The sequence below is a fragment of the Pan troglodytes genome, chromosome 11 (assembly GCF_028858775.2).
Source record: "Pan troglodytes isolate AG18354 chromosome 11, NHGRI_mPanTro3-v2.0_pri, whole genome shotgun sequence".
NCBI lineage: Eukaryota > Metazoa > Chordata > Mammalia > Primates > Hominidae > Pan > Pan troglodytes.
The window spans coordinates 67,772,232-67,789,123 of record NC_072409.2 but is presented as its reverse complement, the minus strand read 5'-3'; the positions used below and the strand labels follow the sequence as shown (position 1 = coordinate 67,789,123).

General features: G+C 37.4%; 1 protein-coding gene across 16 annotated transcripts in view; it reads right to left on the bottom strand.

Annotated features, from left to right (window-relative positions):
- Positions 1 to 16,892, bottom strand: part of VPS13A (vacuolar protein sorting 13 homolog A) — a 239,659-nt gene that overhangs the window by 111,101 nt on the left and 111,666 nt on the right. For all 16 annotated transcript variants that reach the window (XR_010148689.1, XR_010148692.1, XR_010148694.1 and 13 more), the window contains 3 exons: positions 12,187 to 12,354; positions 9,852 to 10,156; positions 2,655 to 2,802 (listed from right to left, as the gene is read on the bottom strand). Coding sequence is in view for 10 of the 16 variants with exons in the window: in XM_016960977.3 (XP_016816466.1) it covers positions 2,655 to 2,802; positions 9,852 to 10,156; positions 12,187 to 12,354 (621 nt within the window). In the remaining 6 variants the exon portion in view is untranslated. The remainder of the gene's footprint in view (positions 1 to 2,654; positions 2,803 to 9,851; positions 10,157 to 12,186; positions 12,355 to 16,892) is intronic.

The window sequence follows — 16,892 nt, the reverse complement described above, 5'->3', positions numbered from 1 at the left end:
GGAGGGAACAAATATCTGGGCTCTGGGGTGAGCTGCAACAGCAGCTAACCAACTACTCAGGTGAATTAGAGTAAGGGAAGCCCCAACTTTACCCTAGAGGGTTGGCCTCAAAAGGCAGCTGGGCACTTGCAGATTGTTGACAGCATCACCAGGACATTCTGTATGGATTCTACCTGGGAAGAGCATGAGAAAGCAGTGTCTTTGCTGCCCCACACAAATATGCCTAATAACTGGGCCCAGTGGGATGGCAACTGCCCCAGCATGTTGGGTGGAACATACTATTTATGTTTTATAAGTTTCTATATGTTTTATGAGTTTCTATCTGTTATCTTACCAATATAAATAGACTTCAAATATTTATCTTAAAAAGATAACTTCCATCTCCTACCCTGTAAGTTAAAGCAGCCATTATTATCTTACACACTAAGATTTTCATAATGCCATCATGTTTTATGCTCTGAATATACGTTTGACTTAAAAGTCTGAAATCTCGGCCAGGCGTGATGGCTCATGCCTATAATCCCAGCACTTTGGGAGGCCGAGGGGGTCGGATCACGAGGTCAGGAGATCAAGACCATCCTGGCTAACACGGTGAAATCCCGTCTCTACTACAAATACAAAAAATTAGCCGGGCGCGGTGGCGGATGCCTGTAGTCCCAGCTACTCGGGAGGCTGAGGCAGGAGAATGGCGTGAACCCCAGAGGCAGAGCTTGCAGTGAGCTGAGAGTGCACCACTGCACTCCAGCCTGGGCAACAGAGCGAGACTCCATCTCAAAAAAAAAAAAAAAGAAAAAAAGTCTGAAATCTCTAAAATGATGGTTTTCTCGTAATCAATAAAATTTTTACAGAAAGAAATAGAAAGGGAAACTGTGAGGTGGAGAGAAGGATTTGTTAAGTAGGTTTCTTAAAGAAACCCCCCAGAGCGTATGTTGCTATCACTTCGGCAAAGCCTATGACACACTTTTGACTTTCATCCAGTCAAGGGAAAAAAATATGAACTTGTGGGCAGTTCCATGAGAGATCTTTGAGGCAATGTCAACCAATAAGAAAGTAAAACTAAGGTGGTGACACATTTGCCATTTTCATTTTCAACTTATGAATTCTTCCAATACTTTCTCTTCCTTTGTATAGATTATTTCATATATTTCCATGGCTTTAAATGCCATCTATATGCTGGTGACACCAAAATTAGTATTTCTAACCTAGATCTTTCCAATAAATTCTATATTAATATATCTAATTGACTACAGCACCATGCCTATTATTTGTGTCCTTCATTGTAGGGAAAAGAAAGAGAGATCAGACTGTTACTGTGCCTATGTAGAAAGGGAAGACATAAGAGACTCCATTTTGAAAAAGACCTGTACTTTAAACAATTACTTTGCAGAGATGTTGTTAATTTGTAGCTTTGCCCCAGCCACTCTGACCCAACCTGGAGCTCACAAAAACATGTGTTGTATGAAATCAAGGTTTAAGGGATCTAGGGCTGTGCAGGACGTGCCTTGTTAACAAAATGTTTACAAGCAGTATACTTGGTAAAAGTCATTGCCATTCTCTAGTCTCAATAAACCTGGGGCACAATGCACTGTGGAAAGCCGCAGGGACCTCTGCCCTTGAAAGCCGGGTATTGTCCAAGGTTTCTCCCCATATGATAGTCTGAAATATGGCCTCGTGGGATGAGAAAGACCTGACCGTCCCCCAGCCCGACACTCGTAAAGGGTCTGTGCTGAGGTGGATTAGTAAAAGAGGAAAGCCTCTTGCAGTTGAGATAGAGGAAGGCCACTGTCTCCTGCCTGCCCCTGGTAACTGAATGTCTCGGTATAAAACCCAATTGTACATTTGTTCAATTCTGAGATAGGAGAAAAACCGCCCTACGGTGGGAGGCGAGACATGTTTGCAGTAATGCTGCTTTGTTATTCTTTACTCCACTGAGATGTTTGGGTGGAGAGAAACATAAATCTGGCTTACGTGCACGTCCAGTCATAGTACCTTCCCTTGAACTTAATTATGACATAGATTCTTTTGCTCACACGTTTTTTGCTGACCTTCTCCTTATTACCACCCTGCTTTCCTACTGCATTCCTTTTTGCTGAAATAATGAAAATAATAATCAATAAAAACTGAGGGAACTCAGAGGCCGGTGCCGGTGCAGGTCCTTGGTGTGCTGAGTGCTGGTCCCCTGGGCCCACTGTTGTTTCTCTATACTTTGTCTCTGTGTCTTATTTCTTTTCTCAGTCTCTCATCCCACCCGACTAGAAATACCCACAGGTGTGGAGGGGCAGGCCACCCCTTCACTTCATTAAATTTACCACCATTTATAACTATTTTAATTATGTGTCTGATTACTTTTTTACTATCTAACTACTACTATACCTTCCAGATCACCATCACCACCAACCCCTGCATTAGACTGGCAAGTTCCATGAAGTCAGAGACAATGTCATTGCTTCCTTGCCACTTTATCTCCAGTAATATTTGTTAAAAGAATAAATCGAGACCATTTTAAAATGAATTCTAGTTTAATATAATCACTATTTCAATTCTGACCAAGGTGATTATGTATATACAAATTCCACTCAAATGATGCCTTATGTCCCCAAGCAGTATTTTTCAGCAAGCAAAACAAAAATTGATAAGTATCCAAAAAAAGTTACCTCCATTGGTTTCAGCTGAGCATTTACATTAAAACAAGGAACTTCCTGGTACCACTCCCAGCATAAATTTCGTTCAACCACAACCTCAAGATTTAATGGCAGGAGTAGATCCAGTACTTCCTGGTATGCATCATTAATAAATCGAGATCTATAAGTAGAGATAACATTCTTTTAAATTGTTTCATATACATTCAGGTAGTTAAAAAAAGATAAATTTATCCTTTTATATGCAAATAGCAGAAATCAATAATTTGTTGAGTATAAAGGGAAAAAATCTATCAGACATTTTTTTTAATCTGTCAAAATGAGTTGAGTGATGTTCTATCCCACTAAAAACCTGGGTGACTTACACTGAGCTGAGTGTTCTATATTATACAGAAATAGAGCTATGCACAGTAGCTTACACCTGTAATCCCAGCACTTTTGAGAGGCTGAGGCGGGCAGATCACTTGAGGTTAGGAGTTTGAGACCAGCCTGGCCAACATGGTGAAACCCCATCTCTACTAAAAATACAAAAATTAGCTGGCCGTGGTGGCATGCGCCTGTAGTCCCAGCTTCTTAGGAGGCTGAGGTGGGAGAATTGCTTGAACCTGGGAGGTGGAGGTTGCAGTGAGCCGAGATCGCACCACTGCACTCCAGCCTGGTCAACAGAGCAAGACTCTGTCTCCAAAAAAAAAAAAAAAAAAAAAGGGAAAAATATGTATTTTTCGATACAATTTTGTAATATGGTAAAAAGTGCAAAAGTATATAAGTTGTAAGTTGTATAGTAAACCATTAAAATAAGAATTATCTCTATGTAGGCCAGGAATGGTGGCTCATGCTTGTAATCCCAGCACTTTGGGAGGCCAAAGCGGGTGGATCACCTGAGGTCAGGAGTTCGAGATCAGCCTGGCCAACATGGTGAAATCCCATCTCTACTAAAAATACAAAAAGTAACCAGGCGTGGTGGTGGGCACCTGTAATCCCAGCTACTTGAGAGGCTGAGGCAGAAGAATCACTTGAACCCAGGAGGCGGAGGTTGCATTTAACCAAGATCATGCCATTGCTCTCCAGCCTGGGCAACAAGAGTAAAACACTGTCTCGGGAAAAAAAAAAAAAAAATTATCTCTATGTAATTTGTAAACAAACATTATATAAGACATCATTATAAAAACATTTTAACTCACTGATTTAGATAAGTAACAAAATATCACATATTCCCTTACTTTATACAAAATAAGTAGCACCATACGCAATTTTTATTTCTATGAGTTAAAATAGCTGAATACATACAATTTAAATTGAACTATATTTGCCTTTCCAAGCACTTATAAAGGTAAGACTGATGCTCAGGAATGAAGAAAAATGTAGTAGGTCAATTGAACCCCTTCAAGTAACAATGTGACCATAGAAGCCTCCCATTGTACCTCAAAGTGACAATCTCAAAGTGTTACTCCTCAATAATGTACTTATATTTTAATTAGCAGCAAATCCTTAAACTAAGATATAACACCATGACTGTAGAATTTTGGCAATCATTTAATCAATAGGAGAGAAATATGAGAGTTCATCAGGGATCTCCCAAAATGCCTGGTACCAAGCCATTTAATGAATGAATGATAGAGTGACACCAAACTTACATATGCCTGCATGCTTGCAGTCTCCGCTTAATGGTAATAGGTTAAGGAATCTAAAAGCCCCATAGGGAATGCTGCACACATAGGTTTTCTTTTCTTTTTTTCAGTTAGGCTAGGATGCATATATAATTTTAATAGCCATATCAGAATAAATGGCTATACTAGTATTTTAATTAACCTTCTATGATTAAAATTTCATATTTTCCAATTCTTCACCATAATAAATACTTGGATTTTATATATCTATATCTATATCTTCATCTATATATCTTTGAGTAAATTTCTGTCCTTTGGACAAACTACGAGAAAGAAAACTGTTATGTCAAAAGATTACTTTCTCTGGAAAAACTTTTCTTATCAGTACTACCCAATATATGGATAAAATACACCTTTCCTACGTGCTCCCACATGCACCTTATACTTTTTCCATCACTGCATTTAATATATTGCATTTTAATAGTTTATTATGTCCTCTATATTTTTAATTAGAATGAAAGCTTCATGAGGGCAGGAACTATGTTCATCTTATTCTTTGCTTTTTGTCAGTACTTAGATGATTGGCATGTGCCATATAATGAATAAATATTTGCTAAATTGCAGTCAAGTTGGATTAATGTATAAAGAACCTAGTCACAAACATGAATTCCTATTTTTCTTTATGCACTTTCTAAGAAGTTGTAACTAAACTGCATTTTCTGGGGTTTGGTTTGTTTTTTTGAGACAGTCTCATTTTGTCATCCAGGCCGGAATGCAGTGGCATTAACACAGGTCACTGCAGTCTCAATCTTCCAGGCTCAAGTGATTCTCCTGCCTCAGTCCCATAAGTATCTGGGATGACAGGCATATGCCACCACACACAGCTAATTTTTGTATTTTTTGTGGAGATGGGGTTTCACCGTGTTTCCCAGGCTGGTCTCAGACTCCTGAGCTCAAGCAATCTGCCATCCTCAACCTCCCAAAGTGCTGGGTTTACAGGCGTAAGCCAACGTGCCCAGCAACTGCATTTTCAATTATCAATTATTTTAAAATTATTTCAGGAAAAACTGGCTACACTCTATAACTGAGTAATTCTATTTCTAGGAACTCATCCTCAGGAAATGAATTATCCCAAAGAAATGAGTAGACAATTACATAAGTACTGATGTAATAAAGATATCAATCATCAATATAGTGTTATTTATAATAGCAAAAATGTATATATATTAGAATCAAATTTCTAACAAAAGGCAGATTTAGATTTTCTAAAAACAGGAATATTTGGAAAAATTTATGCACTCAAAATAATGACATGAAAATTTACAGCATATTATTAAGAAAAAAGCTATTTACAGCACAAAACAATATAATTCTAATTTTTTTTAAACTAGTTCTGGGATACATGTGCAGAATGTGCAGGTTTGTTACATTGGTACACATGTGGCATGGTGGTTTGCTGCACCCATCAACCCGTCATCTAGATTTTAAGCTCCACATACATTAATTATTTGTCCTAATGCTATCCTTCCCCTTGCCTCCCACCCCAACAGGCCCCGCTGTGTGATGTTCCCCCTCCTGTGTCCATATGTTCTCACTGTTCAACTCCCACTTATGAGTGAGAACATGTGGTGGTATTTGGTTTTCTGTTCCCGTGTTAGTTTGTTGAGAATGATGGTTTCCAGCTTCATCCATGTCCCAACAAAGGACATGAACTCATTCTTTTTTATGGCTGCATAGCATTCCATGGTGTATATGTGCCACATTTTCTTTATTCATGCTGTCATTGATGAGCATTTGGGTTGGTTCCAAGCATTTGCTATTGTGAACAGTGTTGCAATAAACATATGTGTGCATGTGTCTTTACAGGAGAATGATTCATAATCCGTTGGGTATATACCCAATAATGGGATGGCTGGGTCAAATGGTATTTCTGGTTCTAGATCCTCGAGGAATCGCCACACTGTTTTCCACAATGGTTGCACTAATTTACACGCACACCAACAGTGTAAAAGTGTTCCTATTTCTCCACATCCTCTCCAGCATCTGTTGTTTCCTGACTTTTTAATGATTGCCATTCTAACTGATGTGAGATGGTATCTCACTGTGGTAAATGGCCATACTGCCCAAAGTAATTTATAGATTCAATGCTATTCACATCAAGCTACCACTGACTTTCTTCACAGAATTAGAAAAAACTACTTCAAATTTCATATGGAACCAAAAAAGAGCCCGTATAGCCAAGACAATCCTAAGCAAAAAGAACAAAGCTGGAGGCATCACACTACCTGACTTCAAACTATACTACAAGGCTACAGTAACCAAAACAGCATAGTACTGTTACCAAAACGGATATATAGACCAATGGAAAAGAACAGAGGCCTCAGAAATAACACCACGCATCTACAACCATCTGATCTTTGACAAACCTGAAAAAACAAGCAATGGGGAAAGGATTCCCTATTTAATAAATAGTGTTGGGAAAACTGGCTAGCCATTTGCAGAAAACTGAAACTGGACCCCTTCCTCACAAGCATGGCAGAAAGTAAAGGAGACACAGCGGCAGGCAAAAAGAGGATGAGAGTCAAGTCAAAGGGGTTTCCCCTTTTAAAACCATCAGAGTTCGTGAGACTTATTAACTATCATGAGAACAGTATGGGGGAACCACCCTCATGATTCAATTATCTCCCACCAGGTCCCTCCCACAACATGTGGGAATTATGGGAGCTGCAATTCAAGATGAGATTTGGGTGGGGACATGGCCAAACCATATCACCTCTCTATTATCCATCAACATGATTCTCAATCATTAAAATCCTGTTCCACTACCTTCGGTCACACTTGCTTGGCAAAAAATTCAGTTTTGTCTCAATCCAACTGACTGTTGGATTCCAAATACAAAATACCAAGTACTGCATGAAAAAAAGATATACTATTAATTCATGGTTAACAATATCAGCAGGACCCTCACTGCTGCCTCAAATACATTTTCCTGGCTTCTCATCTCTCTGTCTGCTCCTACTTAGTCTCTTTTGAGGGTTCCTCTTTCTGTCAATTATTTAAACACTGGTATTCCTCAGCATTCTTCTTCATATGTCCCACTCTACAAGCTTTCTTTGTGACTGTGCTCATTCCAAAGGCTTCAGTGACTAGCACAAATTATTACTAAGAACTCCTAAACCTAGAAGTCTAAACAACATCACCTATGTGCATCACCTAGGCACATATATTCCACTGCCTTCTGGATTTCTTTCAAGATCTCTCCATGTAGAAGTCATGCAACCACTTTCAGGCTACTTTGCCCATTAGAGAAATAATTACTATCTCTATTCTACTGGGTTTTTCTGCATTGTTCTGTCTTATCTCAGTGAAGTGTATCATCATCAAACGCTGATTTCCAAGCCTGTAACCTAAAGTGAATTTTAATTTCTCTTCTCCTTTAACTCCCACACCCATTCAACCATCAGTTACTATAAATTCTGGTTAGCTCTCCACTACTTCACTCCCTTACCTTAGACTAAGTCACCTATAATTCTTACGTGAATTACTGCAATAGCTACCAAATTATCCTTCCAACCTCTAGTTTTGTCTCCTTTTGACCTAATTTCTAGAACCTTTTCAAAATGTGATCCCATTTTATGCACCAGCCCACTATATTTATTAAACAGTACCTACCACAACAACCCAATGAGGTAGGGATTACTTATTAATCCCTTATAAAGATTGCTCACTATTATATTTCTTATTCTTAGCACAATGCCTGGGATAGATTTGGTGCTTAATAAATGCTCAAGTGACAGAAATTTCTCCTTCCATCTAGGATGGAGTAACATGAATGGGTTAACACTCCTGCTTGAAACAACCCTGCCCCCCCCCAAAAAAAGACAGACAAAATTGACTTAAAAATAGTTTTCAAGACACAAGACATCAAAAATGGATAGTGATTCCAAAGAGTTGGGAAAAAAAATGAGGTGAGCCCTACGATTGTCCCAGTTTACTATTGTTTTACCATAATTAACAGGCCATGGTACAGGGAGGGGGGACCCAGGGCAAGGCCAGGAAAGCCCCAGAGTAGAGAAGATAAGAGCTGAGAGTCCAAGAGAAACCAAGGTAGCTAGTTTATATGATAAAATACCAGAGAGAAGAGAGCTACACAGACTTAATAGAGTAACTTGAAATTCATAGCACAATATTATAAAGTACTCCAATTTATAGCACGTCATATATTAGAAAAGAAGAAATGTTTCAAATCAATAATCTTAGCTATCACCTAAAAAAACTTATAAAAAGAGCAAAATTGAACCTAAAGTAAGCAGAATAATAAATACTGAATCAGAAATCAATGAATGAGAAAACAAAAAAAGAAAATAAATAAAACCAAAAACTGCTTAAGATTAATAAAACGGATAAATTGCTAACCAGATTGATCAGTACAAAGGCAGAAATTATAAATATCAGGAATGAAGGAGGACACATCATTACAGATATTAATAAATAAGGAGCATTACGAAAATCTTTATGCCATTAAATTTCACAACTTAGATGAAATGGATAAATTCTTTTAAAAAATTAGGGAGGATCGCTCAAGAAAAAATAACTTGAATAGCCCCAAATTTATTAAAGAAATGAAAACTATCATTTAAAAATCTCCCACAAGCAAACTCTAAGACGAGATGGCTTCGCTGGTAAATTCTACCTAATGCTTAAGGAAGAAGTAATACAACTGTACATAAACTGTCAGAAACGTATGCATATCAAAACTTATAAAATGGTATAACATTAAAGATATGCAACTTATTCTGTGTCAATTATGTCTCAATAAAGCTGCTTTAAAAATATACAATTGATCAAAGAAAGCACAGGAGGGAAAGACAGACTCATAGGAAGCTAAAGAGAAGTAGAGAATGGGAGTTAGTTAAGTAAAAAATGAGACAAAAATAAGGTGAAGAGACAAGCAAGAGAATTATATCAAAGAAAAATGACAGAAAGAAGGAAGAGGGCAGTTGAGAAGTATAAATAGAGAAGGATTCAAGTTGGAAAATAGGGCATAAATTCAGAATGGGCAATTAGAAACAGCACAGAAACACAGAGGACACAGTATAAAAGCTCTCGAACTATTTGAACATTTGGTTATCCGCCTAATTCCTAACCCCATGCTTAACGAATACAGGTTAACGAATAAGGTTGTATGCTACTGCATGTTTGTTTAAATTACAGCATCAGAGCCACAGCAACAACTGACAGAGAAGATAAGATGATAATGTATTTGCAAAGTGAATAAACATATTACATTAGAAATTCCTCATTTTTTCCATAGCCATGTAATTTATAATGAACCACAAAAAAGCACAAATATACTTCCTCAGATAATAAATTTTATAGTTCTCCTAATTACCTAAGGAGAAATTTTCAAACACTTTCTAGGTTTTTTAAAATGCAAAGACTATAATTGATTTTGCCAAAATATACTTAAGGAAGAGAGAATCACTAAGTTATGTATAATTAATAAAATAAAATCTCACTGTAAACAGACTACTCAAGACATCAAAGTCTTTAAAAAGTTAGAAAAATATTGCATTCCACACAAATATACTTGTGAAAAGCTTACCTGTATAGTCGCATTTCACTCAGCTTTATTGTTATCAAATCAATAACAGGTGGGGGAGAGCTCTGGCTCTCTGTTATCATATGAAAGGTATTTGTCATTGTAATTAGTCCAAAATCAGCAACAAAAACATTTTCAGAAACTGGAGACTGCGGGATGACCACAACTGGGGCTTTGATGTTAATATCCAGTGCCATTCTGGAACTCCTTCGTGCGAGTTCTTTTACACCAGTAGCAGCCATTCCAGCTGCCTGAACAGTTGCCTCAGCCAAGGCTTGTTTAGCTGCCTGAAAATTATCTATAAAAGCCTGTAAGATAACAGAATTATATTCTTAAGGTTATTAATAAATAAGACTTATTAAATATATATTGATATTTATGGTTTTACCTCCATTTAAAAAAAAACTTTTACTTGATACAACCAAGCATTACTTATTCAAAATCTTACTGTCTATATTAAATCTTAATTTTCTGCCACAAAAACTGAGAAACACAAAGACACAGATAAAATAAAAATCTAGTCCTCAGAACAAAGCTAAATGGGATCGCTGGAATGTCTTACAGATATCTACTTCCCTTATCTCACTTTCCCTAATGAAAAACAACCCTATTTCTCTATACAACCTCAGTGGACAGAGAGCTTATTTATATTTGTAAGGTAAATAAATAAATAAAATATGTTTAAGAAGTTTCAAAATAATTTTCCAATTTCCAAATTCCAAAAAAAAACTTCAATGACATAAAATATAATTACCTATATTTATACTCTTATACCTAATTTTCATGTTCAAAGAAAAAATTAACATTTTAGTAATTTCTAAGTATAAGTACAAGAGGGCTCAAGTGACATGATTTTTTTGGTTATAAAAATAAATTAGCTACTTAAGAGGCTGACGTAGTAGGATAACATGGGGCCAGTAGTTCTAGACCAGTTTGGGCAATATAGCGAGATCGTGTCTTTAAAAAAAAATTAAAAATAAAAAATTAGCAGGGCCTGTTGTCCCTACCAATTTAATCTACTTGGGAGGCTGAGATGGGATTTGCTTGTGCCCATGAGTTTGAGGCTGCAGTGAGCTAGGAGCACGCCACTGCACTCCAGCCTGGGCTGCAGAGCAAGAACCCAACTCTAATTTTTTTTAAAAGAGAAGAAATTCAACAAGGAATACTTGTTTATCTTTACATTTTTGTGTACAAAATGATGTTATGGCTTAAAAGATCACAAAACAGCAACATTATATGGAATTAACCTAGAATTCTGAAATAACAAAAGAGGGCTCCACATTCCCAAATACATTCAAATGAACACGCAAATACTTTTCTTGCTTATAAGAATTGCCACACTTGGCCTATTTATTCCACTACAGCCTTAGATTTGATTACCTAGTTCATACACTAAAACACTGAGACAGCATTTTAAAAGAATGAATAGTGATGTTATGGAGATAGGTGTGACACCCACAGGAAAAAATATCAGCTGACAGCAAGGGAAAAACAAAAACCGAAACAAAATGAAACAAGAAAAGCCGAAATAAGAACCGAAATGCCTTAGGGTGGAGTCATATAGGGGTTAAATCTAACTCCTTAAAGTCCCTGATATTCACAGAATGACAATGCAATCGAAAATATGATTTTCTTGGGCCAGACATAATGCCTGTAATCTCAGCGCTTTGGGAGGCCAAAGCAGGAGGATCACTTGAGGCCAGGAGTTCAAGACCAGACTGGGCAACAGAGCAAGACCCCATCTCTATAAAAACTTGAAGAAAAAAAAAAATTAGCTTGGTGGTATGTGCATGGTGATATGTGCCTGTAGTCTCAGCTACTCAGGAGGTTGGGGCGGGAGGATCACTTGAATCCAGGAGTTCAAGGTTACAATGAGCTACGATCATGCCACTACACTCCAGCCTGGGTGACAGAGCAAGACCTTGTCTCTAGAAAATTAAAATAACCTTTTCTTAATGATGACTTCAGACCAAAACAAACTTCAATTATATATTCAGTATTTTTAAATTACAGTTGCAAGTCAGGTAAAACGAAGACTTAAGCCAATGACATATAAAACGAAGGTTCTAATTAATATATAACATATTTATGATATATAATGCACATATACTTAATGTGACTATATGAAATATATATTTCAATTAATTGGAATATTCCTATGTCAAAACGATGTTATATAAATAAGGAACTACACATTATGTATAATAAATGGTACCCAGAAGATTTAAAAAATCAGAAAAAATCTCAAGCAAGGAATTCTTGCTAGTCTTCATCCATATTTGACATATAGCAATTTCCAATTAGTATAAAATAAATAATAATTTAATAAAATACTTACCAATATAGAATACAGAAATTTCGTGACAAAAACTACTTCAATGCAACCAACTATTAAATTAACCTGAATGTCAACCACATTCATATCTGTGTATGCAGAACCAGCAGTTGCATCCATGTAAGAAACCATTTTGAAGCTGAAAACTTCTTTTCCAGTGATATAAACAGCCTTAATAAGAGAAAATTTAATTATCACAATCCATTTTTGAAATGATGTATTTTCAGTACAAAAATAAAACAGTAAAAAATAACAAAACATAGTTAGAAAATCTCCCAAGTATTCACAAGCCAAGTACAAATGAGGCAACAATTCTACTGTAACTGGTTTATTGGAACCTACACTACAAACTTTTACAAATTGGTGGTGGCAATTTCCTTTGTGGGTCATAAAATCAAGGTAGTAGGTGTGGCTCCAGCTTTTTTTCTTTTTTTCTTTTTTTTTTAATGGAGAAGAGGAAATATCTGAATATGCATTTTCATTTTGCAAGTATACTTTCGTAATGAGAGTAACCATGTATTTCTTGATTCACTGACAAAAATTTGAAAAACACTGTATATCTACACCTTACTGAAATCTATTCTTGATTTGAGGTATGTGAATAGATTTTTCTGGATTCTTCAAAGGAGTCTCCTCCTATTGCTATACTTCTGTTCCTTATCAGATTGTAAAGGGCCATCTTAATTGCCAACCAGAAATTACCTACAGTGGTTAAAAATCTCAAGCTCTGCAATAACAGTTAAAAATGGTGGCGACAACAGGAGATGTAAAATGTTAAAAAAAATTTTGGAAGAGGGACAGAGCACTAAGCTCATAACTTTCTCAATTCTCCTAAATGCTAGAAGCAAGCAAGAACAGGGAGCTGAAGAGCCATCAACAAGCAAATCAGTTACAACTACAGAACAAAGAATCCTCCAGAACCAGAGGTATAAGTGACCTCCGAAGGCTGAGGTACAAGACAGGGCTGAAAAGAAGTCTACAGTCCTGCTTCTGCCTAGGGTGCACAAAGCTGGAGTGAGGGCCCCTCCAAACCTTAAGAAAAGGAAAAAAAAAACCGATAAACTATGATATCATAACTTTCTTAAAACCATTAGCAATCTGAGGTCACAGGACAACAAAGATCCCTAAAAATCTAAGGACAAACAGGTACCTTCAGGGAGAGAGAGAAAATAAGCACCAGCTCACTTGTGGTAGAGAGGAGAAAGAGATGTCAGATACTATACAATATAGGTAAGAATAATTCAGCTAAAATGATAAAGGATAAGTGTGGACTAATGTTAGATGCAGAATCCCTGAGAGCCAACACACGTGAGGAGCTCTTGAGAAAGACGGGAGATGGGTGCAAGTGGGAAACAAGAGAAGGCTTTCCTTGGTATGACCCTGGAAAAGGTGAGGAGCCTCCACTGCAGAAAAGGCCCAAAGCACCACCAAGATTATCATCTACTCAAAACAATAGCCATAAGAAACTAGGGGAAGGGCAGTAAACCTTGTTTCCCTCAGGGCACAGGTGAAGATACAGTATCCTAGGGACAAGAATAAAATAAAACTCTAGGGGAAGAACAAGAACTCTCCTGGGGCCAGATGATTAGAGGTCTCCCTCTGCTGGGGAAGGGAAGGACAGTCAATCCCACATAGGAAATACGAGAGATATCAATCAGATGCCATGAGGAGGAGGGGCAGGATGGCCAAGAATACTTCATTTCTGAGACTCACAGAAACAGCCCTGGCTAGGAGTGAAAATGGACAAGGACACTAACAAGCCTATCCAAACCACCTTGCCTTCTCCCCAAATACGTACCATCAAGCTCACAAGCACTGAGAAACAAGCAGCAGGAGCCTCTAACATCTAGGAAAGAGCTAAGAATGTGGAAAGAGAATTTTCTGAGGTACAAGAGTAGAAGAAAGGTCAAAGGCTCAGCACGGAGCAAAATCTGAGCAACACAGCCTCCAGCCACCCTAAGCACAAGGTACAACTAAAGGAAACTGAAGCAGTAATGTAGTGAAGGAAATTGTATTAATCTGAAATTCAAACCAACCTAAGCTCAACCCCCGACCACAAGCTAATAGCTTAGCAGAAAAGAGGCATCCCCGTTTCCAGACATAAATACTATGATATTTACCTCAGTCTCTATTATGCTATGCATCTGTGGTCCCCAGCCTTTTTGGTAACAGGGAGCTGTTTTGTGGAAGACAATTTTTCCACAAAAGTGGGGCTGGGGGGGTTGGAGGGTGGGGAGATGGCTTGGGGATTAAATTGTTCCACTTCAGAGCATCAGGCTTTAGATTCTCACAAGGAGCATGCAACCTAGATCCTGCGTATGCACAGTTCACAATAGGGTTCACCCTACTATGAGAATCTAATGCCCCCACTGATCTGACAGGAGGCGGAGCTCAGGCAATAATGCTCCCTCGCCCACCACTCAACTCCTGCTATCCGGCCCGGTTCCTAACAGGCCACAGACCGGTACCGTTCTACAGCCCAGGGGTTGGGGACTCCTGCTATGCATGATATGATGTCTGACATTCAATCAATAATTATGAGATGCCCAATAAAAGCAAGGGAAAAAATTCAAGCAAATAATAAAGGAATCAACAGAATCAGACTCATCTATAACATCAATGTTGAAACTAAAATTTTTAATTTTAATTACTATGATTAACATGGTAAAGGCTTCTAGTGGAACATATGCATGAATAGATGGTGAATATTATTATAGCAGAGAAAATGGAAAAAAGAAGAGTCAAAGGGATATATTAAAGATTAAAAAACATGGTAACATAAATGAAAATACCTTCAGTGGGTTTGTCAGTACACTCATCAGAGCCAAGGACAAAATCAGTAGATTTGAAAATAGGTCAAGATAAATTATTTGAATTAAAATGCACTAAGAAAACAATGGGGAAAAAACTTGAACAGAACATCCAAAGGCTGTGGGACTATAAACAGAAATCCAGTAAGAATTTCAGGAATTCAAGAAGAGGAACAGGGAAAAAGTGGAGGAGGAGAAAACAGGGGAGCCGGGGGGTGGGGGAGAGAAAGGGAGACAGAGGCAAAGAAACTATTTGAAGAAAAAAATGAAAAATAATGAAAGACAGATCCATCCAAGTAGCTCAGAAAAGCCCAAACAGGACAAATATCAAAACACAATTAAACTCATCTAGTCACACCATATATAAATCCTGAAAGCAGTCAAAAAAGATGACAAATTATGTACAGAGGAACAAAAATAAGAAATGTCATAGATTTCTCATCAAAAGTATGTGTAACAAAGAACAATGAAATCACATCTTTTAACAGTTGGAAAGGGGGAAAACACAACCCAGCAAAAATGTCACTCAGAAAAATTAGGGTGAAATAAAGGTTTTTCCCAGCTCCCTTCTCATCTATACCCAAAAAACTGAGAGAAGTCATTACTGGCAGACCTGCATTATAAAAAATGAGAAAGTGCCAGATGCGGTGGCTCACGCCTGTAATCCCAGCACTCTGGGGGGCCTAGGTGGGTGAATCACCTGAGGTCAAAGAGTTCAAGACCAGCCTGGCCAACATGGTGAAACCCCATCTCTACTAAAAATACAAAAATTAGCCAGGTGTGGTGGCACGCATCTGTAATCTCAGCTATTTGGGAGGTTGAGGCAGAAGAATCACTTGAACCCCGGAGGCAGAGGTTGCAGTGAGCTGAGATTGCACCACTGCACTCCAGCCTGGGCGACAGAGCAAGACTCTGTCTCAAAAAAAAAAAAAAAAAAAAGAAATGAGAAAGTATTTCAGAGAGAAATATGAACAATAGACAGAAACTACATGAAGTAGTTACAGAAAGAGTTGCAATGAAGAAAAATATAAAACATCTTTAGAAAACTAATTGCTCCAAAGAAAACTGACTAAACCAAATTCAGTAGGTACACATTGTGAGTTTTCAACATGCACCAAAGTAAAGCAAATTACGATGATACCAAGAAAGATAGGAAATGGGAATTGGAAGCATGGTATTGTAAGATTCTTACACTATATGTACAACAATAAAATATTATTGGAAGATAGACTATGATTAAAGATATATACATTGTAAACCCTAGAGAAACCATAAAATAAATAATTAATCAAAAATCAGGCCAAAAGGAGGAATACAATAGGATAAACAAAATTAGAGAACAGAAAACAATTAGAGATATCAGATTACAATCCAATCATATCAATAGTTTTATAAAATAGTCTAAACACAAATTAAAAGCCAAGAGATTGTCAGATTAGATAAAAAAGAAAGATCTAAATATACACTGACTGTAAGAAACCCATTTTAAGCCAGATGTGGTGGCATGCACATATAATCCCAGCTACTTACTACTTAGGCTGAGGCGAGCTTAAACACAGGAGTTCAAGACCACCCTGGGCAACACAGTGAGACTTTGCATCAAAAAACGGAAACCCACTTTAAACAAGAAAACATCCATTAAAAGCTAAAGGACAGAAAAAGACCATGCAAACCTAACCGAAGAAACCTGGAATGGCTATATTACTACCAAAGTAGACTTCAGAACAAGCACAGTTACCACAGATAAAAAGACACATTACATAATCACAAAAGGGGCATAAAATTCATATACATTTATATGTACCTAACAAGAGATCTCCAAAACATACAAAGCAAAAAACTTAAAGAACTGAAAGGCGAAACAGGCAAATCAATGGTTATAATCAGAGGCTTCAACAC